This window comes from Talpa europaea (assembly GCF_964194135.1).
Source record: "Talpa europaea genome assembly, chromosome: 14".
Taxonomy (NCBI): Eukaryota; Metazoa; Chordata; class Mammalia; order Eulipotyphla; family Talpidae; genus Talpa; species Talpa europaea.
Window position 1 is genome coordinate 13,480,604 of NC_140082.1, and position 25,235 is coordinate 13,505,838.

At 54.2% G+C, this 25,235-nt stretch overlaps 1 protein-coding gene across 2 annotated transcripts; it reads left to right on the plus strand.

Moving 5' to 3' along the window:
- Nucleotides 1-484: 484 nt before the first annotated feature.
- Nucleotides 485-18,958, plus strand: MVK (mevalonate kinase; the record flags this gene model as incomplete). 2 transcript variants are annotated; one of them, XM_084254318.1, is made up of 10 exons in its annotated part: nucleotides 485-562; nucleotides 1,396-1,543; nucleotides 3,763-3,907; nucleotides 5,946-6,101; nucleotides 9,483-9,586; nucleotides 10,123-10,168; nucleotides 13,682-13,772; nucleotides 14,127-14,243; nucleotides 17,273-17,426; nucleotides 18,807-18,958. In XM_084254318.1, the coding sequence occupies 10 exons, from the start codon at nucleotides 485-487 to the stop codon at nucleotides 18,956-18,958; spliced, it is 1,191 nt and encodes a 396-aa protein (XP_084110444.1). The 2 variants fall into 2 exon arrangements, with proteins under 2 accessions (XP_084110444.1, XP_084110445.1); XM_084254319.1 differs by lacking the exon at nucleotides 5,946-6,101.
- Between the last annotated feature and the right edge of the window lie 6,277 nt (nucleotides 18,959-25,235).

A 25,235-nucleotide genomic window follows, 5' to 3' on the forward strand; every position in this document is an offset into this window, starting at 1 on the left:
ATTTGCTTCTACCATTAGTAGCTGTCAGCGCTGGAAGCAAAAACAGAGCCAGGAATAAGAATCAGTAATTGCAAAAATGCAATTGCCTACGATGTGGCAGGCATTGCTTTTTCTCCTTGTTTAAATTCAATTTAACCTTCCCAGTGACACGTTGAGATAGGGACCTTAACCTTTCCAGCCACCTGTGGGGGTAAGCACAGGTTTTGTCTCATAGAGCCTGTGGGGAAAGCAAGTTTAACAGCCATTTAAGTGAGTTGGCTGAGGTGACATCAACGGGGAATGGAAGAGCTGGGATTTGAACCCGGTCTTTCTGAGGTATTTAGCTGACTGCTGCACTGCACTGCCTTAGGGCGCATAGCTGATGCAGGATGGTAGTTGCCTTTTGTTATGATAGGCTTGCACTAGATGTTCTCTCAGAGTTCTGCTCTAAGCTCTAGGGAATCTTATTTCTCTTGGCCTTTCCCTTTCAGGATTCCCAGGAGCCATGGTGCCGGAAGTCCTGTTGGTGTCTGCTCCAGGGAAAGTCATCCTTCATGGAGAACATGCTGTAGTCCATGGCAAGGTAAGAGGCCCCCAGGATTGGGTACCCCTTCTCCCTGATACGAATCTTAAAAGAGGCTAAAAGGAAGTCTTGACACATAACCTGGGAGGAGATCAGAGAGGTGATGAGTTTCTTTTCCCACCCAGGCAGGGAAAAGAGGTCTTATGCTGACCGAAGGGCTTCTCTCACCTCTCACAGCACCATAGCAAAAAGATGATGTAAATCCCTGTGGGCAGAGCGATGCCACCTAGGAAGTGAGATTCAGTGAAGAATAGAAAGCCTTGAGGGTTTAACCTGGGGGCACGCCAGTATTTAGAAATCAAGATAATGAGCTGGAGTCTGAATCATGCATGATCTCATTAACACAACTGCCCTCTGAGGTTAAAGTTTAATTATCCCAGATGTGGAAACTTAGGCTTAGCAGAAGACCGAGGCAACTTGACTAAGGTCCCATATACCTCAGTAGAGCTCAAGTGAACCTGAGTCTGAGTCCAGAGCTCATTGTTTGCCCATGCCTCCATGCTAGCATTCTTTATGTTCTAATCGGTATCCTGGAGGACATGGTGGTTATGGGGAAGCCAATCTAGAGTGCCTCTGAGGTTTTGCATGGAGAAGGCAGATATCAGTAGATAGGAACTTCTAAGTGATTGGTAGTGGTTATGCCCAGGCTTAGTGAAAGAAAGGGCATGCCAAGGCTGATGAGCAGTGTCTGCTGAGGATATAGGCGGGAGCAACCTGTGTGCTAGTATTGCTCTCCTCTTCACATATTGACATTGGCCCTTTTTTCCTAAGACAGGAGCCATGATTTTTGCCATCCACCCTCAGCCTAATTGTTTTTGGCTTTTATTCTACAGGTGGCACTGGCTGTGGCCTTGAACTTGAGAACATTCCTCAGGCTTCAGCGCCACAGCGATGGAAAAGTGGACCTCAATTTACCAAACATTGGCATCAGGAGGGCCTGGGATGTGGCCAGCTTTCAGCAGCTGGACACGAGCTTTCTGGGTAAGTCCAGGGAGGAAGAACCAGATAAAGTAAGAGCCTGGCCCCCGAAGAGATGGGGAGAGGGTGACTGGGAAGTTATTCTAGGCTGCCCCAAGGGACAGAGCCTCTCTGGGAGGGTTTTCTCTCCTGACCCTATAAAATTAGCTTCATTTATTTATTCATTTACTAACATTTAAAATCATAAAATTATGTACTAGATTTATGTGGGTGGTTGTGGACAGATTCTCAAGGCCTGCTATTGTGTGAAAAAGCAGAAGATGCAAAATAGCACATAGTGTAGGATGAGGAAGGACACAGATTAACTATCAGTATGTGTGTATACATAGAAAAAAATCTGGGAAGACATACAGCCGACTGACCATGGTGGTTTGTAACTTCTGGGAGGGCCCTGAGGTCAGAGTGGACAAAGGGAGCCCTTACTTTCTGGAATGTTACAGCAAGAATATATAGGTTTCCCCGAGTATCTGAAAAATAGAACATTCTTATTTGATAGGATTGAGTAGGTTAGATTTTGGGGATCTGGGAATACTTAAACTTATCTTCCATATAAATTACTGATAATAGCGTCGCTGCTGTTTTTAACAATACAGAAGTATTCCTCTTCTATTGAGAATTGGTTGTGGTGGTAGGGGACTGGGTATGTGGATTTTGAAAGGGGTTCCTAGGTATTTCCAGGAACACCCTCAATTAAGAGCCACTGCTTTGGAGCACACCTCAGGAAACAGCCTTCTAGAAAAATCTGGACATTGCTTTCGCTGGTACACAGGGCCCCCCCAGCCAGCTAGAAATGTTCCCTGAGAACCCGCTGCTGCTTTCGCATGTCAGGGACACAGATGGAGGTAGCCAGGTGTGGTAGGGCCTGTGGCACACCACTCCTGCCTCTGTGTGAGCCTGGGCGGGTTGCTTAACCCTTTGAGCCTCTGTGTGCAGAGTCTTGTTGCCTGTGGTTGCTGTGAGGACCCAACAGGCTCAGAGGTGGGTATAGGGCGTGACGCTGGGTGGGACATAATTGAGCACATGTTACTCCCTGGAGACTAAAGAAAACAAGCCTTTTGGAGCTTGTTTTCTACTAGGTTGCAAGTTTTTTCTTACTTTTCCTCACTGTCCTTTTCCTGTCTTTTCTTTTGGTGTCCTTTTGTTCCCTTCCAACACAGGGATAAGCAAAGCGAGCACATGTATGTGCCAGGCACGGAGCCATGTCTTATGTGTCTCAGCACTCTTACTCTCCATCCGTCTTCCCTGGGATTAGAGAATATGATGCATCCCCATTTTATGGATGAGAAAATTGAGATTCAGAGCTCAGGAGGCTCAGGTCTCACAGCTTGTCAGTGGTACAGATGGCATTCAGATTCAGTCTTTCTAAACTCCAAGGCCTAGGCTCCTAAGGAACAGTCCACCTCTATCACATCTGAACTGCCTGTGCTCTCAGCAGTACAGCCACTGGCTTGGCTACCTTTAAAATGTATCATTAATATGATTCCGCACATAGCACTTCATACGTGCCCCACCTTGCACTTTCCTAGCAGACACACCTAGCTCAGTTTCATCGTCCTTTTATCCCGGGACTGCTCTGTAAAGGTGAGCTGGTCAGACTGGCTCAGCCTCCCCAGCCCCAGGGGAGAGGCCCAGCCTGCTGGAACACCTTGAAGAAGTGCCCCTTTCCCTCCTGCCCTGGCAGATCTCCCCACTTCACATTCACAGGCTAGGGCTGAACATCTTGCTCCTGCTAATTATGCTTTGGGAAGGGAGTGATTTGGGGAGTAACTTAAAACTGCCTTTGATTTTAATTTGTGCTGTTGAGATCAAACCCAGACTTTTGAGTGACTGAGCTGGCGTTCACTTCCTCTGTGGATGTGTGTTTTTAAACTATTAAGTCAAAACTTACTGTGTGCCAGGAGCCGTGCTGAAGATTTCATGTATTATAAGTTTATCTTTACAATGACTCTGTGAAGAGGTGCTGTGATTATCATCATTTTATCAAGGAGGGAAACTGAGGTCCACAGATTAAATCACATGGAGGGTTGCATGGCCAGTAAATGGCACAGTCAGGACACAAACCCAAGCCTGCCTCCCAAGCCTGAAGTCCACTCACAGACTCACACCAGGAATCCGCGTCCATCCAGAGTCTGTTTGTTGTGACCCCTCAGTTTGATTGTATTCTGCTGTCCATAAAAGCCCCCTAGGCCTCTCACCCTTGTGCTTGTTTGCTTGTGTGACAGAACAAGGTGGCACCACAGTGCCCACCCCTGAGCAAATGGAGAAGCTGAAGGAGGTGGCAGGCCTGACCGAGGACTGTCCCAACCACGAGTGCCTGGCTGTGCTGGCCTTCATTTATTTGTACCTGTCCATCTGCCGGAAGCAGAGGTGTGTGAGTGGGCGGGGGAAGTGGGCAGGGGTTTCTGGTGGCCACAGAATACACATGCTCCCTGCCTGGTTTCCAGTAACAGCTGCAACCAGCTGTCCTAACCAGGTGCCAGGCACCACGCTGGACACTTGATTCGCTGTCACAGCAACCTCTGAGAGAGACACTGTCCCCATTTTGCCCACAGAGAAACAGTCAGAGAGATGGACACCTCAGACACACAGCTAGTTAGTAAGTGGAAGAACAGGAAGCCAGCCAGGTGATTTTACTCCTGACACCCACATTCCTCGTGCCACATGGTCCCCTCTGGCCTCTTTGATGCAGTAGAAACAAAGCCCAGTTCTGTTCCATGATCTGCTGTGCAGCTTCTCCCCCAGCTGTGTCCACCGAGACAGCCTTGTTCCACCACACAGACCCCAGGGCGCCCCAGGATGGGCAGAGCAAACCCCGTGTCTGCTGCCCCCTCTATGATGAGGTCTGGGTTCTCTGCCCTCGGGAGGTCATTTCCAGCAGCACAGTGGAGTTGGTGTCACCTGGTGCTGCAGAACTTGGGCTGGCAGCCAGACTGCGGTGGTCCAAACCCCAGGGCAGCTGCTTAGCAGTTTGCTCAAAGTTCTTGCCCTGCCTGAGCCTCAGCTTTCTGGTACTGACCTCGTAGGGGTCTCGTGAGGTTCAATGAGTTCATTTTATCTGAAGTGCTTTGCATAGAGCCTGGCATTGCTCAGTAAACTCTAGCTATCATTATTATAGCTGCTACTACTACTACTGTCGCTGTTAATATTTTTCTCAGGCAACCATTGGAGGGTTAGAAATTATTACAGTCATGTGTTACTTAGCAACGGAGATGTGTTCTGAGAAGTCTCATTTTGTTGCTGTGCTACTAGCATTGTAGAGCGGAAGTACAGCAGCGTAAGGGGATGGCCCACTGTGTGTCCAGCTAGGCGACACAGTCTGTTGGCACCACCGTGGTGGCATACACACTCCCTCGCTGACCAAGCTGTTGCTAAGTGACACTTGAGTAACTATGTGACCTGGGCCTAGCCCTGTAACTGGCACAAGGTGAGTGTCCACTATGATCTTTTAAATCTTGAACCCAGAGGCCAAGCCTCCAGGGCAGCCCATCACTGGTGCAGCAGGCACTGGCTGAGCAGGCACTGGTGCCAGGCCCTGTGCTTAGGACAAATTCAGAAACGTCTCAGTGCTTGCCATCAGACGCAGGGGTTTTCGACTTGCATGTTGCCTTCCACAGGCAGGGACAGGGTCGGGGCAGGTTGTGCGTTTCACAATCTGGTCTGGATGGGGTGGGCACTGTAGCTTACAAAAGGCCATTTCAAGTTTAGAAGGCAAAGCTTACAAAAGGCAATTAGAAGTTTATATTGGAAATGGGAAGAGTGCTTCATGGGAATTACAGAACACGAAGCCTGACAGTCTGACTTAGAGGAGTTACACTTAGGATGCAGGAATTGCGAACGTTCCAGCTACCCGAAGCTGGCCTGCATTACACAAGGTCGGGCAGTGCTGGCTGGAGAGGCGTCCTGTGATCACAGTCAGGTGCTTGCACTGAGGCAGCAGTAGGAGGGAGATTAGTGCTGAATCCTCCAGGGAGAGCTCTGCAGGGCCTGTGTGGGTGGTCAAGGGAGATCCTCAGGATGGAAATGACTTTTGAGAACTGGCTGGCAGGATGGGTGGGAACTTCTCTGGGGGATAAAGAGCAAAGCTATTCCAGGCAGCCTGTGCCAAGAGCAGGCCATGAAGATCCTCGCTTGTGTGGGAACAGAAAGCATTTTTGAGAAATGCTTGGGGGTTCCCGAGGCACTTTTAGGGAAAGCTGTGGTTGGACAGTGTAGTGATTTCACTGAATTTCCTACCTGTTTTCTAGTTGTCTGATTTACCACGAGCTCTTGCTGTCGCACAGGGTCACCTTTGGGGTCAGGCAATCTCCCTAAGTTTAGAGAACCAAATGCCCGGAGTCAGGCCCTGTGCATGGCCAGTCCTGGGCCTCAGCCACTGGCTCAGTGTCGCTCCCCTGCTGCATTTCAGGACCCTGCCCAGCATGGACATCACAGTGTGGTCAGAGCTACCTGCTGGGGCCGGGTTGGGCTCCAGTGGCGCCTATTCCGTGTGCTTGGCAGCCGCCCTTCTGACCATATCTGGGATGATTGCAAACCCCCTGAAGGACGGAGAGCCCGTCAGCAGGTAAGAGACCCTCACCTTGGTCATTGTCCTTCTTGAGCTCCTTCCACGAATGTGAGTGTGGAGCTCTCACTGAGAGCTCACCACCCTGTGAGGGAAGAGGTATCGCAGGGGCCGCTTTACAGTGGGGGAAACTGAGGCACAGAGCAGCCAAACAGCTCACCCAGGCATCACAGCCAATGATGGCAGAACCCAGACCCAAGCTTTTTATACCTCTAATAAACAGCTTCACCTCCCCACACGCCTTACCTCAACCTTATCTCTTTGAGGTTCAAGTTCCTGTGGTGTGATAAAAAGAACTCGAGCCCAGTTGCAGAGGGTGACGGGTTCAACGAGCCGATGGGCCCACCTCTGCCACTGACTCACTGTGGTTGCTCTGCTGGCCCCTGCGGTCCGCAGTGTTCTCTAGACGCGGTGCTGCTGCTGGTGGGGCTAGTGCCAGCGAGTTGTGAACAGGTCACAAGAGCAATGTCTGTTAGATTGAGGGGACCCTTCTTCTAGGCCTCCGCCTGGCCCCCACCAGGGTGGTCAGCTCTGTGGTTCTTACTGTGCTTCTTGGGACGGGGTTGCCCACAGGCTGTTCCTGTTGCACAGGGGATGTTAATGGGGACCATGCAGTTTGTTCCTGGCCCTAGGAACTGAGGATGAGGCCTCAGAGTCCAGCCCAGCAGCTTCTTTGTGAGGCTGTCCCTGGGCCCACATGACAGGGGCCCTTCCTCTGGGGACCTTGGGTCCCTGTCATGTGGAGCCCAACTGTGCCCTGCTGGTCCCTTGTTTCCCAGTGCAGTAAGCAGAGTAGAACACTGGTCAGAAAGTGCAGGATGCCCAAGTCCATGTCGCCATGTATTTCCCCACAGCAGTACTCCCTGCCCTCTGTGCCCACTGCTGGCTCCAAGAGGAGCAAGACCCAGGGCCACAGTGTGCTGTGGCAGGAGGCCATTGTCGGGAAAGTCATGCAGTTTGCCTTTAACTCACTGTGTGGCCTTGGGCAACCCCTTTCCTCTGGGGTTCCTTTCCTCACCTAGAAAGGTGTGTCTGCCCTGGATGATCCCTTGCGAGGCTGCCTGCCTTGACATTTGCTGATCCTGGAATAAGATGGTGACTTGCTCAGAGGCTTCAAGACAGCTGTTCATTGCTCTGTGCTAATTCCTGATGATAGCTTGGGTGGAGGCCTGGTTGTCTTGTTCCCCTGACTAGACACCTACCCACAGGCCAATGGAGGGTGACAGAGGCAGAGAGAGAGAAAGAGAGAGAGAGAGAGAGAATTCTCACCAGTTCTCTCCCAAAGACCTGTCACTCCTTCTTAGAACCTTCAGGGAAAGCAAACCCCAACCCCTACACTGCCCCTAGCATTTCTGAGTCAAAGGATCTGGAGCCCAGCCTCCTGTGAAAATTCTGTGCATCTGAACTTCCTGAAGAACAAACTGAGCAGAGCGGGAAGAGGACCCACACTTGAGAGGCCAGGCCCAGGCTGTCTCAGCTGCTGCCTCCCCCTCTTGCTCACTCACATTGGGGTCTTGGAAAGGGAGCTCACAGCTTTTGTCCAGCTTGGGCATAGAATGCTCTCCCCGCCTGGCCTCGCTGACTCTGTTGTGTTCCTCGGGCCCCTCCGCCCTGACTCCATCCTCCAGCGCTCCAGTTAACTACCATTGGGCCCTGACTTCCCCTCTGTCCATGGCTTCAAGCAGCCATGGCCATGTCTGTTCTGCTCCCTGCTGGGAGCTCACTCATAGGCACTTAGTAGATGCTCAGTGATGAGTGAGTGAGTCCTGCTGGCACTACGGTTCAGTGGTTAAAAGCTTGGGCCTCAGTCAGCAGATGCAGTGCTGATGTGGCAGCGGGTAGCATTGTGACTTGGGGATGTTCTTTTTCCCCTGTGAGCCTCAGTATCCTCCTCTGTAAGAAAGGGGCTGGCACCATCAGCCATGCATCAGTTAACAGTGGGGACATGTCTGAAAAACAGGTGGCTCGGTCATTGTGTGAAAATCCCACTATAATTACACACGGAGATGGTATAGACGCTTCCCAGCAGCCTCTGCGGTACAGCCCCGGGTGGGGGCGGGGGGACGGGGTGCCGGGGTGCCGTTGTCCATGATGCTCGCCATACACTGAAACCTGGTTATAATCATACCTTCCCGAAGGGGTTACCGTGAGCACAACAGATAGTCCGAGTGGAAAAGCCATTGGCACGACACTGGCCACTTGAGACTCGATAGTATTGAGCAGTGTTAACTCAGGGTTAATCGTAGCTGCACACCCACCATGCGAGTCACGGGTCCTTAAAATTCTCATTTGACAGATAAGGAAAGAAGCTCAGAGGGGGTGATTGACTTGGCCAAAGTGCACAGCAGTTGAGTGAGTGAACCAGGCTTTGACTGAATCCGGTGACCCTGGGGCTCTCCCTTTCGGAGCACACACAGCTCCTGGGCATGTCATAAAGCAGCTGTGTGCTCTTTCCATCTCTCAGTGTCCCCTGTTGCCCCTGCTTCGAGGGCGGGAAACAGGGTGGGAGGTGAGGCAGTTGCTCTGGGGTAAGAGTGAGCCGGCAGCAAGATGGGGTCACAGCTCGCTCTTAATCCACAGTTGTGTCACTGAGCCTCAGCAGACAGACACAAACAAAACTGCTGGTGGCTGTTTCAAGGGGGAGGGAACCGACAGGAGGAAAACAAAAGCTGCGAGAGGAGGGCAGGGGAGTGGGGCCCCTCCTGGGCCTTGCTGGGTGCTCAGGTGTCCTGGGCGTGTTCACTCACACTGTTAACCATTACCGAGCCCACACCTCTTCCGAGGGAGGTGCCCTGCTGGCCTCGTGCTTGGGAGAGAGCCAGAGAGGACTGGTGCATGGGTCCATGGGTGTTTGGGGTTGCCCGGAGTCCAAAGTCACACTGCTTACATTTTGCCCTACACATAGGGCTCTGGGAAACATTCACACTTCCGCTTGCTCCCCTTAAAGGCAGCCTGGTCAGGAGCAGGTGCTGGTGGAGGGGCTGTTCCAGTGACACTGCCGCCTGCTATTGACACCCTGCCAGGCGCTTCGCCCAGTTCCATCTCCCGCAGCTGGCCTTTGAGGAGGGTGGGGCAGAGCGGGGCTCAGAGAGGTTAAGTAAGCTGCCCAGAGTCACCCAGCTGGCAGGCAGCAAAGCGGGACCACGTAGACTTAGAGCCAGTTCATCTTGATCGTTCTCTGAGCCAGCTGGGAGGGAAGGGAAGGCGCTTCACACTCTGTGTGGCTGGAAGGGCCCAGAGCGGCCTTTCGTCTTTCAGAGTGCAGGAGCTCAAGCCCCTTCTGTTTTGGTCTTCCCCAAATCAAGCCCATGGCCCCTGCCCTCTGCTGCCACGGTGACCCCACTCGCCTCCCCTCTAAAGGTGGGTTTCTGTCTCTTTCAGGTGGAGCTCGGAGGAATTGGAATTAATTAATAAGTGGGCCTTCCAGGGGGAGAAGGTGATTCATGGAAACCCTTCCGGAGTGGACAACGCAGTCAGCACCTGGGGTAGGTGCTGCCTTGAGCTGTTTTCTTTTTTAAAATTTTTATGACAATTGTAGGTGACCAGGCTCTGTTGATTTGGAATGAATAGAATCTTGGATTCTGAGGAAGTAGCATTTTCCTGTTTTGAGGTGCAGGAGAGCAATCTCAGGGTTCTGCCCACACCTCCTGAATGGAATAGCTGGGGGCTGGGCAGCTACAGTTTCATGGAACTCCCCAGGGGTCTGTCCTTTAAGTTGCAGAACCAGTGCTGTAGAGTGTGGTTCCCCCTCCCCCCAGGACAGTACTTACTAGGCCTAGGTGGAGTCCTGGGCCTCACCTTCCCATGTGGCCGGGGCTCCTGAAGCTGGGCAGTGGTGAGAGCGCCTGGGGCAGCTCAGAGCGCCCTCTAGCCCTCCTGGACCTTTCCTGCCTGCACTTGAGGCCATGAATTGTGGTGTTGGTCTGCTGCCTGGATGGGGTGAAATTCTAACCCCACCCCAGATCCAGCCTCTTCCCCCCGAGATTTCCCTACTGCCCTGACCGCCGGCTTTTCTCTTCAGGAGGAGCGCTACGGTACCAGGAAGGAAAGATTACACCCTTGAAGAGGTAATGGGGGCAGAAGTGGTGTCTTCTGCTGGGGGGGCGGGGAGGGGACCAGCAAGGCTGCATGTCTCCATGGGGAGCTGTTTGTTTCTTTGTGATGCCACATGTGGGCCTGTGTCCCTGGGTCTCCCCCACCCCAAGATGCCCCTTGGGCTATTGGCTCTGTCTTTTTCTTCTCCACTTCAGCTCTTAAATTGCCCAGAGATTAGAGAGGGACGTCATGCGTGGCCGTACCATTCACCTTCCAGCAAGTGGCTGTCCCCCCAGACCCGGTTGCTTGCTCGTTCATTCATCCATTCGTCTGTTCATTTTGTAAACAAGAATGGAGATTGTCCTGTGTTCCTGGTGACACTGCACTAGGCCTGGGATATAAAGATGAATTTCAGAAGGGGAGAGATGGTGCGGGGGGGAGACATGCACACATAAGCCACTGCAGACACTGCAAGCGTCGCCTTCCTGTAGGCGTGCAGGGCAGCAGAAGACAGGAGCCCATGGGGGCGTGGTGGAGAGCAGAGGTGGCCTTTGGCAATTCTGGGCCTGTTTTCTGGGCTGCTTCTCCCCTTCTCTCCAGAGTAACTAGAATTAGGAATCACAAACACAGTCCGCTTCAACGTCCTTTGTCCTGTTTGTGCTCACAGCAGATGTGTCAGACGTTGGGGGTTCAGTATGTGGCCGCAGGAGCAGGTGCCTCCGCAGGCCTTTCCACTGCTGGAAGGGCCTCAGGGTTCTCTCACCTTCTTTACTTAGTGTGGTCTTCAAGGTTGGGCAGCAGGTCCTGGCTGGCCAGGCCCCTCTGTGACTGGCTTGGTGACCTGGCATGCCTAGTGTGGCACCCGCCCCAGCTCTGTCAGCTTCCAGGAGCCTTGTGAGCCTGCCCTTCTGAGCTCTTTATCAGGTTCTCTTAGCTTCAGCCTTTGACATTTCGGGCACATAGTTCTTGCTTGTGGGTGCCTCCTGGGCAGGGCAGTGTATATTTAGCAGCTAGGAACTGTTTAGATGCCAGGAGTGCCCATCCCCCAGCTGAGGCCAGCAAAAGTGCCTCCAGACATTGCGCCTGTCCCTGGAAGCAGAGCCATTCAGGAGTGAGGCCCAGCTTCCTCGCTGCTCAGAACATGTGGCAGTGGGGCTTGGGGCCCAGGTGGGCACTGGCTGTGCCAGCTGGGCTGAACCCACGTGGAGGAGGAGCTGGAGGGGATTGTGAGCTGGACTCACACGCCATTGGAGGAGGCGGTTATGACCACCATCCTCTGATCAAGGCCCCCCACAGGGTGTTGAAGCTGCTGTGGATGACAGCGAGGTATCCTAGGTTGGGCAGCAGATTTGGGGCATTTGTCATGAAGGCTGGCATTTCATGCTGTTTCTAAGAGCCATGAATCTCCTAAGCACTGAACTGGGCATAGTAAACCAATGAAGATATGGTCTGGCTGTGGACACCACCTACTAGTATCTACATCTACCTGAACTGAGCACTGAGGGGTTCCAGTGGTGGAGGCCAGGGCAGAGGTGTGCTCAGGGGCAGTTGGTGGTATGTGGGGGGCAGGGGCTCTGGGGCCTGCTGTCCTGGGTTGGCTCCAAGTTCTACCACTTGAAAGTGGGTGCCCTAGGGTGAGACTTCTCTGGATGCCTCCATTTCTCATTTATATAATGTCTTCCTGAGCATGAGTTCAGGAATGTTATCTATAGAGTGCTTGGCTTGTTGCTGACCAAATTTATTTACCCTTTGCACAAATACTATTAGCAACTATTGGGTGCTAGGCACTTATCAGGGAACAAAATTGTCCATTTCTCAGTGGAGACAACCAACAAATAGATTGGTGTAGAAGGCGTCACAATTGACTTTAGGAAATATAAACAAGGGAGGGCCTGGAGAGTGAAGGAGGGAGCTGGTTGATGGGGTGATCAGGGGTGGCCTCTAATGAGATGTCATATGAGCAGAGAGACCTAATTACATAGGGTTGGGGGGTCACAGAGCCAAGGAGGATGAGGTCAGCCCCCTGGCAGAGGAACTGCAAGTGCAAAAGCCCTGAGGCAGCAGTGTGGCTGGTGTGTTGAACAGCAGCCAGGATGCCAGGGTGGCTGAGTGGAGTGAGTGGCCGGGAGGGGCGGAGGGGAGAAAAGACCAGCATAGGCACTTAGATAAGGGCACAGCCCTGGCAGGCGGTCACCAGACATCCTAGGAGCCCTGGGTTCACGAGCTTGGCAGGGCTGGCAGCAAGCCTGTGTCCAGAGGACTTGTCTGAGAAGGATGAAGATGCAGGACCCAGCCTCCTCCCACCCCCATGGAGGGGACCCAGAGCAAACTGACCTTCACTGCTGACTGCAGGGCACTGCAGTGAGCAGATGGCAGATTCTCTGAAAAGCCGGCGGGCCAGCCTCCACATTAATCCCAGCGATGGCGGCTTAAAGAGGAGCACTTTCCCCCAACCACGCATGGTGCTTCTCCATAAAAAAGCGCATTGTTTGCGAAGTAGATCACGATGGGGCCTCCCAGATCGCTGCCCTTTTGAGGAGCAGCTTGTCTTTAAAGGGAAGAGAAAAACCAAATAGAATGTTCATCTTTTGTAAAGATTAAAAAAGGGGGGGGGCAGCCTCCAAGGCTGAGAATCGATATTAATTTCATGGGCTCCTGGGCGGTGAGATCAAGCAGCGTTCAGGCCGCGTTTTCCAGCCCTGTTGGATTTCACAATCTTGAACTGTGAAAAGAAAAGCATATAGAGGTATTGGGAGGTCTGTCTGTCTCCAGCTGTCTTGGGCCAGAGCTCTTCCAAATCCCCCACCCTCTGTCTCGGGCCTGCAGCGGGTGGATGACAAGATGTGGTAGTGTGATCCCCAAAGACAGCTCCACACGAGGCCCCTCGGGATTGTGGCTTTGGGGAGGGAGGGGTGTAGAAAGCACAGAGGGCAGGAGAGGACAGCGGGTCACGCTGGGGAGCCAGCTTACTGGGCCTGTGAGGGGGGCAGTTGGCTGCCTCCGCCCACTTCTGGCTTGGGGCCAGGGTGGCTGGTGTGGCACCATTGAGGCCCAGCAAGAAAGGGCCCAGCATGCTGGGAACCCGATTCCTCGCAAGCTGCCCTTTCCTGCATTGACTACCAGCTACCCGGGGTGTCTTCCTTCCCTGTACCCCCTCTGCACCATCCATCCCGGGTCCCCTTGCTTTTTTTTTTTTTTTGGAACTCCGCAGCTCCCTGGGATGTGTTCTTGACAGAACCGCAGCCCCTTGTCCCTTCACTGTACCTTTAAGCCTCACGTTCTCCGCCCCTCCCGGTGGGCCCGGGCTCTCTCCTGTGAGCCCAGTGCGCCAGTCAGCCAAGGCAGAGTGTCCACCTGCCAGGGCTGCAGGGAGACACGTGGTGGGGGGCAGGAGGCGCCCCTGACCTCCTCTTCCTCACCAATGTTGTCACCTCCCTGAGCCCCCACTTATTGCCTTGTATCAGGGTGGCATGAAATGCAGGGTGACTCCCAGCCCTCACCGCCCCCCTCCACCCGAGTTCACTGAGGCCTTCTTCACCCCGCAGGCCACCGACTCTGAAGATCCTGCTGACCAACACCAAGGTCCCTCGCAGCACCAAGGTGCTGGTGAGCGGCGTCAAGAGCAGGCTGCTGAAGGTGCTTCTTCCTCCGCGCGCGCCTTCCGGGAGGGCCGTACAGTCCCCTTTGGGTGTTCAGCTCTCCCTCTGCCTCATGAGTGGGTGGAGGGATGGGGTGCTAGGGGCTTGGGGAGGCAGCTTTGGCAGCAAAGGAAGTGCTGTCTGTGTCTGCACCCCAGCCAGGGGCGAGGCAGGGTGTCGGCCCCACTGCCTTTGCAGGAGAGCCCCGGCTTACGGCGGCACAGAGCAGCAAGGCAGACGTAGGCTGGAAGGAGGGGAGGTTTCCTCCTCAGAGGGTGGGTGGCAGCTCCTTCTGGGCAGCTGTCCAGCGTCTGCCTGCCCCTCAGCCTCACTGGCCTTCCTTTCCCTCCAGTTCCCGGACATCATGGCCCCCCTCCTGACCTCCATCAGTGCCATTTCCCTGGAGTGCGAGCGAGTGCTGGGAGAGATGGCGGCGGCCCCCACCCCGGAGCACTACCTCATGCTGGAAGTAAGAGCCCATCTGCAGGGTCCAGGGCCCCTCGCTGCACACCACCGTCCACTCAGGAGCTCCCCATCTGACTGCACTCAGAGTCCCCTGGGGCTAAAACACAGAGGCCAGGCCTGCGCTCGGGTTCCCGTGGGTGCATGCCTGGGCGCATGTGCCTTATTTTTGAGCCCTTGCCAGGCGATTCGGGTGATGAAGTGAGAAAGCATAGGAAAAGTGCTGAGGGCGCTGGTGAGTGCCATGGGCCAGGTGTTGGGGCCCATGTGTAAGGAATATCAGGGTATTGCTGACAGTCCAAGCATCCAGGAGCAATTTCTTATCTGGCCTCTGTGCTGTCATTGGTAATTGCATTTGTTGATTCAGCAGTTATTTACCACCTGCATGCCTTGGATCGGGCCTTCTAAACTTGTTCTTTCACCTTCGTAACCCCAGAGTTATGTAATTCAGAATTCCATAATTTGAAATTATGGAATTGCATAATTCCAGTATGGAGGTTAAGGCCTCACACTTTGATTTGCTCAGGCCAGGGTCTGAATCCCAGCTCCATCCCTACGGGCTGTGTGGTCTCACTGGAGTGTCTTAAGAATGCAGCGAGTTCCCATGGGTGACACACAGGAATAATGCCTAATGAACCACCAGCTCAGTAAACCAGAGGGCCCAGGCTCATCCTCAGACAGGGTCCATCTGGCCTGGTGGATGTGAGCTGACATTAAACAGCCATCTGGCTTCCCTTGAAGAATCAGAGGATCATGCAGCCCCTGCTGATCTGGCTGTGCAGCAGCAGGAAGTGTAGAGGAGGCTCCCTTGAGAGAGATCCTATGGGCTCCATTTTGCCACACTCCCCACAACTCCCCAATCTGGACCCACAGCTGCTCCCATCTTGGCCTCATGCCTCCCTGTGCTGCTATAGACAGTTGAGTCTGGTATGCCTGTAATGAATGGAAGCTACTATACCAAGACTATTCACCAATGATTTCTCATTAGATCTCTACAACCTGCCTGTGAAGTAGCCGTGTCACCACCACTTTACAGATGAAAAAGTGAGACCTTAATGAGAGAGACTTTGTCCAGGGTCTTCCAACTAATGAGTGGCTGAGCCACTGACTTTTCAGTTTATTCCGTGAGTGAGAACCTTCATTGAGCACCTACTATGTGTGGGCCAGGCACAGAGTCCCATCTCGTTCTGTGCTTTTGCCCTCACCCAGCGCCTGCCTTGCCTTGGCTCTCGATTCCTTTCACGTAGAAAGGAGGGAACACAGTCCTCCTGAGTAGGAAATTAATAATGATAGAGTACTGCCTAAAATATACCCTGTTGAGCCCCCGGAGAATGCCACAGAACAGCACGTTGATTATACATTGTGTGTATTTTTGGCTGTGGCAGCCGCTGAAATGTGCAGCTCGGCTCCCGGACAGCTTTGCACTCAAACCAGCGAGCTGCTCTCCTGTGTCACAACCTGTCATCTGATCCTTGACAGATTTTGGATCAGAATGTGACAGGTGTCTGGAACCTGCCTCAGCAACGTGACACCTGGCGCTCAGGCGCAGAGAGAGGCCCCCAGAAGGTTTCTTTCACATCTAGCCCTCGGGGCCGGTGTGAGGCTCTGGGGCTGCCACAGGGCCATCACGCCTGTCTGCTTGTTTGTCAAAAGTGCTGGGCTGTGTGAGGTGGGCTGTGGAGGGGGCCATCCTCACCCCGCCACCCCCCCCAGTACTGGGCAGGAGAACCAGGTGGGCCTCAGCAGACAGCTCCGTGATGGGCAGCCCTCGTGTGCACAGGCGTGGAGCAGAGCTCACACTGTTAAACCATCTCTGTAAGAAGTGGGTGGCCGCAGAGTGCCTGGGCATGCTTGGAGGCAGGGAGACAGGAGCCTCTCGTCAGGCATGCCCAGCTTCCAGTGCTGGCTCGGGATCTTCCTAGCTCTGTGACCTTAGGCAAGTCATTCTCCTCTGTGAGCCTCCATGGCCCTCTTTGTAAAAATGGGGGTAATGATCATGCAACCATAAAAGGCTGCCTATGCCTTTGTTATATGAAAGACTCCCCTCATTATGAAAGTCCTCACAGTGATGGGGTAGGTATTCTTACAATCTAATCCCTTCCTGATTGACAAAGAGGGAAACTGAGGCTCAGAGTGACAGACCTGGCTCAAGGGCACATAATCCCGAAGCAGCAGAGCTGGGACTCAGACCCAGGCCTGACTCCAGAGCTGTGTTCTTAACGTCTGGCCAGCAGGGCAGCAGCTGGGTACTTGTGCCCACAGCCCAGGCCTCCAGCACCAGGCCTGGCATATTGCAGGTATCCGGCAAACACTGATGAAATAAATGAAATTTAAATAGTGGATGCCTAGGCTGTTGCATCACCCACTTCTCATTTGATCCTCAGGAGAGCAGGACTTTTATTGTGCATAATTTAAGAAGCCTGAACAAACATTTAGCTATTTCTCCTACTCATGGCCTTGGTAGAACTACAAACGGGTTCTTATCCGCAAATTTGGACCTGAGGCGGCTGTAGAATAGCATATATCTTGAGAATTACGCAAATGGCACAAATTCATCTCCACCAGGCTCTAGCAAGGAAAGGAATTTATTGGCTCATGAGTTAGAAGCCAGAGGTATACCGCTTCAGGCATAGTTGGATCCAGAGGCCAAAACAGCATGTTTCAAAATCTCTCTCCATCTTGCATGTAATCTCCAACCGTGTGGTGGGGAGAACTCTGGCAGCCTGTCTCTCAAGTCAGCTAGTTTTAGCAGCTGTGGAAATAGACAGAAACCCAAGAAGGCCCTGATTGGGCTGGCCTGGGTCATCTGTCCATCCCTCACCAGTCACCAGGGCCAGAGGCTTCTGCGCCAGACCTGGGCCATGTGCTCACCACCAGCTCCATGCCAGCGTGTGGGGAGTTCTTCAGGAAGGAGAGTCTTGCAGTAGAGAAGGACGGTGTGCTGGGTTTTATTCAGACACATGGAGCCAGCTAGGAAGGGCCTGGGACCTCAGTCCCAGGCAGGCCAAATGGGCTCAGAATGAACCTTCCTTCCAGGAGCTCATCGACATGAATCAGCACCATCTGAATGCCCTGGGTGTGGGCCATGCCTCACTGGACCAGCTGTGCCAGGTGACCAGGGCCCACGGACTGCACAGCAAGCTCACCGGCGGTGGTGGCGGCGGCTGTGGCATCACACTCCTCAGGACAGGTACCAGGGGACTGGCAAGGTGGCCAACCTGGGCTCATACAAAGGTTCAACCTGGGCAATTCCCTGGGGAGGAAGGAGAGGCCTGTGAACAAGTCTCTCCTGTGTTCTGTGGCTTTGGACCAGTTCATTAGCCTCTCTGGGCTTTTCTTGCCTTGATAAAGTCAGGTTGTTAGTAACTAGTTTACAAAGTTGTCGCCCAGGCTCAAGAAGGAAAAGGCATTGGCAGAGGTTTATGGCATGGTGGCTGTTCCTTTTTTTTTTTTAGATTGATTTATTTATGCATACAAGAGCGGGGTACAGGCCAGAGATGCAGGAGGTGAGAGGACTCACCAGAGACAGAGTAGGGAGCAGAACAGGCAGACTGACTGAAACACACTGCTGAGGGGAGCAGCAGGCGAGTTGGGAGGTCTGCTGCGCCATGTGGGTTGCTCCCTGGCCGGCCAGGAATTGAACTCATGCTGCAGAGGCTGCGGATTGCTTCATAGTGTAGTGCTCAACCCCTTGCGCCACCAGGGAGGCCCCAAATAGTGGCTGTTCCTACCACCTCCCTCCCTGCCAAGACTCCCTACAAGCTTGGGAAATACCGGGACATTGGCACACCCAGGCTGGCCTCACCGCCCACCCCGTCCCGGTCACCTACCCAGGCTACTACTAAACAAGGGGGCTTCTTCCTGATCATCTGGAAAATAGTAGGCGAGCCATGGTGTTTGGAAGCCCCTGTGCTGATGCCTGGCCCACAAGGAAGGGCTCCCCTCCCACACACCCTGCCTGAGCGAAAGGCGCCCTCTGCCTCCCCTTCTCCTGAGCTCTTTGCCCGCGCCCTCTGGTCTCCTCATTCTCTCCTCTTCCTCCTCCCCTCTTCCTCCTGAATCCCCCTTTGGCTTGCACAGTGGCCCAGAGGCCGCTCTCTCCCTCTCAGTGGGGCTCCTGGGCCTCAGGAGATTGCCTGTCCTAATTTCAGCAGACTGACAGGCGGTTCCTAGTCCGGGGCCCATGGCGAGGGTGAGTGAGAACCTGTCTGGAGCCTGAAGGGTGTGCCAAGTGCCATGGCAGGCACTTACCCACATCATCCCATAGGAGCCTCCCAGGGGCCCTTGAGGCCTAGGGAGGTGTCATTAGCTCCATTCCCAGGTGAGGAGACAGAGGCCTAGAGGGGGGAGGTCATTTATATGTGGCCCCATGTGACAAGACCTGGTCCTGTGTCTTGAGAGTCTGCTGCTCTGTAACCCCCTGACCCCAGCCCCCAATCTAGGGAGGGTGTGAGGCCTGGCACCCCCAGGAGGAAGACCTGGATCCTGGCCTTTTCCATGAAAGGGGATGAACATTCTCCAAGGGAGGGGACGGTTGTCACGGCTGACTTGCTGCTCTCCTTCCCTCCAGATATGGAGCGGCCAGAGGTGGAAGCCACAAAGCAGGCACTGGAAAGCTGTGGGTTTGACTGCTGGGAAACCAGCATCGGCACCCCTGGAGTCTCCGTGCACTCAGCCACCTCCCTGGACTTGCCTGTCCAGCAGGGCCTGGGCAACCTCTGACATGAGCCCACGCTGCTGCAGCCCCAACAAGAAGCCACTTTGTGGATTATTCTGGGTTCCAGAGTTGATCTCCGTACTGGCCAGTGGGCACCTGCTACTGACAAGGGCCCCAACAGTGGCCATGTGCCTCCAGTCCTGGAAGGGGGACCTGGAGCCTGCAGTGGACCGGGCTGCCCAGAAGACTTGGTCTGGGTTCTGCGTTTTCTTGAGCCAGCAGCAGTGGGACCAGAAACTCCCCCACACCCATCTACTTAGGCCTCTGCCTTTACCTTTGAACTCCCTGGCCCACATGGTTGGACACTTGGATGTGGGGATCTGGTTTCCGAAGCAAGGTGCCCTCTCCTTCCCTATCCCTGCACAGGCCCGGGCCCCTCCCACCTCCTCCAGGAAGCCTTCCCTGATCCTGGCAGGATGACCCTTGTCTCACCTCCCTCTCCACTTTATTCTGCTTGTACCACACAGCACCTTATGCCCCCGCTCTTGTCTCTGGCTAGACTGTCCAGGTAGTGGTCTTTGCCTTCCTCCTTCCTCACGAGGTTGACTGAAGTCAGGGTCAAGTGTGCTTCCTCCCAGTCTATATCTGCAGGGTCTGCAGAAAAGAGGGCAAAGGGGGAATAAAAAGGTTGACTCTGTGTTTACAGTGCTTCACTCCACGCCCAGAAGAAGGGTGAAGATGAGGTAGACATCAGCTCACCCCTGTCGGCCTCTGTCCCCGTCCTTGCTCCAGCCCCTTGGAGCACTCTGGGGGGTGGAATCACTGGGTTGTGTGTCTCAGGATAGCGGCGAGGTTTCCCCAGTGGCCTCGCTGGACAGGAACAGATGCCAGGACAGCGTCGGGCCCTCAGTCCACGAGCACAGCTCCAGCTTTTCCCAAAGAGCACTTTAAGTCTCCTGGCGCCTGGAATCACGTCACCCTCAATGTACAGACTTGTAAGCCACGGAAACAAAAACCTGCTGTGAGGCCTGGCATCATCCCTTCTGAAATTAACTGTCTGGACGGGGAAAACAGACTCAACTGCTCATAGCCCGGTGCCCTTGGCACCTACTTGGCCCTATTTGAACTTTACCCAACCAGTCAGGTCCTGCTGAAATGGCAGGATCCAAGGAAGAACCCATGTGGCTAGCACATGGCTAACAAGTTCTGGGTGCTCAGGACCTGCGGGCAGGTCGGGAGGGTGGGGCCTGACTCAGTGTGCTCCTGCCCTCGGCCACTAGGGGGCAGCTGGTGCCTTTCCCACACCCTCAGGGAGGGTGAGTGGTTGCTGGCCTGAGAGCATCAGCTCTAGCCCCAGAGGCAGGCCTCTCCCTAGGCTCTGCCTGGGTCTCCCCCTGGAACATGAGAGCACCAGAAAGGATTCCTGCCCCACATAAGAATGGCACCAGCACCGCTAGTGGGGAGTTCCTGTCCCTGCTCTTCAAAGCGCTCACATGCATAAAACAAGACCAATTCTGAGCTCTTACGCAGGCTTGGAGAGTAATTGTTGGTCTTAGTCCCATTTTATAGATCCGGCAGCAGGAGCTCAGAGATGTTGAATCCTCCAAGCCACACAGCTGGTCAGCATCAGAGGCAGGAGCCCAGCTAGGTTTGATTACAGTCTGGCCTCAGCCCTGTGTGCCTCTGCCTTGAAGGGGGGCAGGTGGAGGGGAGCACAGGTTGGTAGCAATTCTTGGCTACTTTCCACACTCATGCTCAGTGTTTCCTCTCGATTGTGACGTACTTGGCCTCGGTCCTGGGCCTGAATGTTTTTTTGAAGTTCCACATAGTGTCAACAAGCAGCTGGGGCTGAAAGGTACTTGATTGCTCACCTCTGCCTGGCTCCACTTCAGCTCTGCACCCCCTCCCCAGCCACGGGACCCCAATCCACCTCTGGAGTCCATGGTCTTATCTAGGAGAAGGAAGTAATAAAAATGTTCGCCTTAGAGATATATGAAGATGGAGTAAGAAAATGCAAATAAAGCCCTTGGCACATAGTAAGTACTCAATAAATTCTCATCATTGAAATTGTCTGATTCTGAAAGATGGTCCTTAGGAGCCAAAGCCCTCACCGTGGCTCTCGCCAGCTTTTCCCCAGCACCTGCATGGACCTTAGTGCTTTGTGTGCCTTGTCCCTGAGAATCCGCTCCATCCAGGGAGCTCGGTGTCCTCACCCCCATTCTGTTGAGTACTGAGCCCCCGGGAAGGGAAGTGACTTGCCTGAGGTCACAACAAGTAAGAGGCTCTCCAGCAAGAGTGGGATTTGAACCCAGGTCTGTGTGACTTCAGAGTCCTGCTCTCTCACTGTTGTGAACTGTTTGCTCCGAGAGATGACGCCGACCCCCTGTCCCATCCCTGATTGAATCGTCACACCCGCCCCCTAGCATCACCTAGCTCACCCTCCCTACCCACTGGCCCTCATTGCTGCCCATGCCCTGGACCCCTCATGACCTTGCCAGTACAGCAAGTGTGCAAAGTGGCCAAGCTGCCCAAGAGCATGTGTGTCCTCCTCTCAAGGAAGTGTGCCAGAACCACCTTCTCTCCATCCAAGGAAAACCCGGGCTCCGTTGAGGAGCACCACACTCGAAGTCTGTTAAAACTGAGACGGGGCAACAGCCTCCAACACCAACCAGATGCCTGTTTCAGTAGCTTGTAACTAGAATCCAAAAGTGCCAGGCTTGAGAGGGCCTCAGAGATCACACAGTCCAACATCTTCTTTGCTATTGATGGGGAACCAAGGCCCAGAGAAGGCAAGAGACCTGCCTAAGGTCACACAGCGAGCCACCCTTTGGTGTCTTCTCACAGCCAGGGCATCCCAAGTAGGGCACTGTGTTTGGAGTCCAGATACCTGTCTCAGGCTCTCTACCTGCTGATGCCTGGCCTGGAGCAGGGACGCCCCTCTGGGCCTGTTTCCTCCAATGTAAAATGTCAGGGAGAGAGCTAACCCCCTCAGGTGCTGTCACACTGCATCCTGACAACAGCACTGTGGCACAGGCAGGATGGGCCCACAGCTCCTGGTCGACAGCCCAGGGCCAGAAGGGACTTGGAATTCAGAATCCTGCTGTCAGCAGATGCAGCCTGTGCTGCCTCCCCCCTACCCCTGCAGGGCGCCTCCCAGGCTGCAGCACGAGGTCAGAAGAGCCAGGATCACATAGAATGGGTCTGCCCAGGTGTGTTGCTCCCCAGTGAGTGCTGGCGCCAAGCTCCTGGATGTCAAGTATCTCAGATGCAGGCTTGGATGATTCTCCCATTTTGCAGAGAAGATGCTTCCTCAAAGAAGACCACGGGGCCAAGAGGAGTTGCCGTCCCTACTTGAATCTCCTCAGTCTGGTTGGACGTGACCTCCTGGTCGCAGGTCTGGCGATGCCCGAGGTCTCTGTCCATGGGAGTGACAGGGCTCAGCACCCGCCAGTGGGGGTTGAGGGACAAGGCTGCAGGACACAAGCTGGGGGTGAAGGTGCTGGGTGCCACTACAATAGCTCGAGTTAATATGTCAAACCATTTGATTTATTTTCTCTCCACCATGAAGCTTGTCATGTGGCCAGCAAAGCTGCAGGAAAATACCCCTCAGAGTCAAAAGGACCCACTTCTAACAAAGGGGAAACTGAGGCACAGAGAAGGCTATTCCTGCCCCATGGGCACAGCGACCTGTAGCTCTGAATGCTCTCAACCCATTCTTTCCACCTCCACCTTTGGGGAACATTTGAGAAAAGTATGGTGAGCCCCATTTTATAGATAAGGAAACAGGCCCAGAGGGGAGTCCCTGCCCTAGACCAGGTGTCAGCAGGTGCGGAAGCTAGGCCTGGAGAGGAATCTCTGAGCTCCAGATACAGTTCCCTTCCTGGGATGCATGGAGAAAACCAAAAGATAGTTTACTGTGTGGCCTGAGGCAGGTCTCTTGCCCTCTCTGTGTCTCAGGTTCTCATCCACAAAGTGGCAATCCTCGGTAACAATGCACATCGAACCCTGGGCCTGGGGCCTGGTGTGAGCGCCCAGTAGGTGAGAGCTGCTGTTGTTATCAACTAGGGAAACTGAGGTCCAGAGGGTGCTTTGATGGCTTGGAGAAGGGCGAGCTGGGATTTGGAACCCAGCGTGTCTGACCCACATTTTCCGTACCTGGCAAGGCTGTGGAGGGAGGAGACTGGGCGGCATTTGAATCAGAAGGATTCAACCAGGCTGCCTCGGACACCGTGGTCCCCAAGACTGCGGCGCTGGCCAGTGATTATCATGGGGCTGGGGTTGGGGGGTGTGACCCTGGAGAAAGAGGCCTTATGTTGCCAAGACGTGGCCACATTTGTGCCCCCCCTTCATCTCTCATGGGGGAGTTCTGTGCCACAGCCAGGCCGGAGTAGGGGACCCATATAATGGCCCTCTTGTCAACCCATATTGGCACCCTGGGCGCATGCCGCTGACCATGTCCTTGGCAGATGTCAGGAGGGCTCTCACTAACCCCGGGTTTTATCGCCTGCCATCTATCTGCCTCAGGCGAGTCTGCTGTTTGAAAGCATTCCCCGAGAGTCACGAGGACCTACTCCTGCCAAAGGGGAAACTGAGGCACAGAGAAGGTTGCACAGCATGTGTGGCCGAGCTGGGCCTCCAATCTAGGCCTTGTGACTGACGGTGGTGGTGGTGGTGGGGGTTAATCCATACAGGCATTGCAGGGGCAGGAAAGGAGGCAGAGGGCAGCAGACGTGCCATGCTTGCCCTGGCAGATGCCAGTGCCTCCTCAGTGTCCTTAGGGAGCTTGACCGGAGCCTACTCCCAGAAGAGCTGACGGTGTAGGCAGCATGCAGGGGAATCTTAATGTCTTTGTGGGGAGCCCCGAGGAGAGAATCAGGACCCCTGTCTTCCCATGTGCCTCATGTAGTCGAGGTGAACACACTGTCAGGAGTCAGAATTTCTGAAATGCTATGTGGCTGAGGTGAGTGTCTCCTCTCGGGGCCTCTGTCATCTGGTTTCTGAGGATATTACTTCCAGCCCCTTGAGAAGTGCCTGGGGCTTTCCACTTGCTCCTCAGCACCTATCTGAGGAAGGGTCTCAACCTCACCAACCTCCAGGAGCCAGGCAGGCGACAGAGAAGTCAGTTACAGGGGTGGGGTGGGGCCATGCAGTTCCCCCCCCAACTGCCAGGGAGTATTTGCCCTTTGGGGTGGTGGACCCACGGTTGCCAAACCTTTCAACCCAGTTTTTAAAAGAGAATTCAGAAATCTGTATTTTTGGGTAAAATATCCAGGTTTTTAAATACCGTCAGCCAAGAAAGAAAAGCCAATTAAAAAAATAAATAAACACCACCACCAAATGGCCAAATCAAGTGCTTTTCAGCAGAAAAAGCAGCCTGTTGTTGAGACCTCTTTCAGAGCCGGTCACCCCTGGCTCGGTAGAATGAGTTTGGGAGTGGGGGCACCACCTGTGGGAGGGCCCGCCACCCCCACCGAATCTGATTACCCCTTGGCACCCCGGGAAATGGCAGGCAGGCGGGTGGCAGGGGCGGGCGGGGGCGCCAGAGGTGGGGTTGGGAGCTCTTCCCTGTGAGGCACAGATGGTATTTTTTTTTTATCAGTGTCAGCATTGGCTTCTTTCTGCTCTGATGAATAGATTCTAAAGAGGCAGTGACATTATTCGAGATAACAGAGAGAACAGAAAAAGGGTCAGCGGTGGAGAGAAAATGGTAGAGCCAGCAGATAAAGGGGTGGCGGAGGGGGCAGAGTGCCCTGGCTCGTTGGGGTGCCCCCCACCTCTGTTCCCGGCTGCCCCTCCAGCCAGCTCCCTGCAGTGGGGGGCTGCAGGACAGGGCAGAGGAGGCCCAGACAGCTGCAGCGCGCCTGCCCACTCCCGGCATCCGCCTCCGCGGCCTGGCCGCCCATTCCGCCTTTTCAATTCGATTCAATTAGGCCTCCCCGCTCAGAAGCTTGTCTCCTCTGATATCCAGTTTAACTGACAGGGGATTAGAGCTGTTTGTATTACACACACACACTCTCGGGCTGCTGTTCCTCCAGCAGGGCCCAGGGACCCGGCTTATTTATGGAGCCTGCAGTACAGTCCCGCTCCAACCTGCTTCCTTTGGGTGGGAGCCTGGTGCACGGCTGGCGGGTGCACCCCCACATTCTCCTAACCTTGCCCTCACCCCACTCTGGGCCTGGGCAGTGGAGAGTAAGAGCCCAGAGAGATCTGGGTTCAAATCCCAGCTCTGCTGCTTGCTGGCTGTGTGGTCTTGGGCAAATGTTCACCTTGAGGAGTCTCTGTTTCTTCATCTGGAAAATGGAGACAGCAACTCAGAAGCTGGTTGCAGGGGCTGAGCGAGGT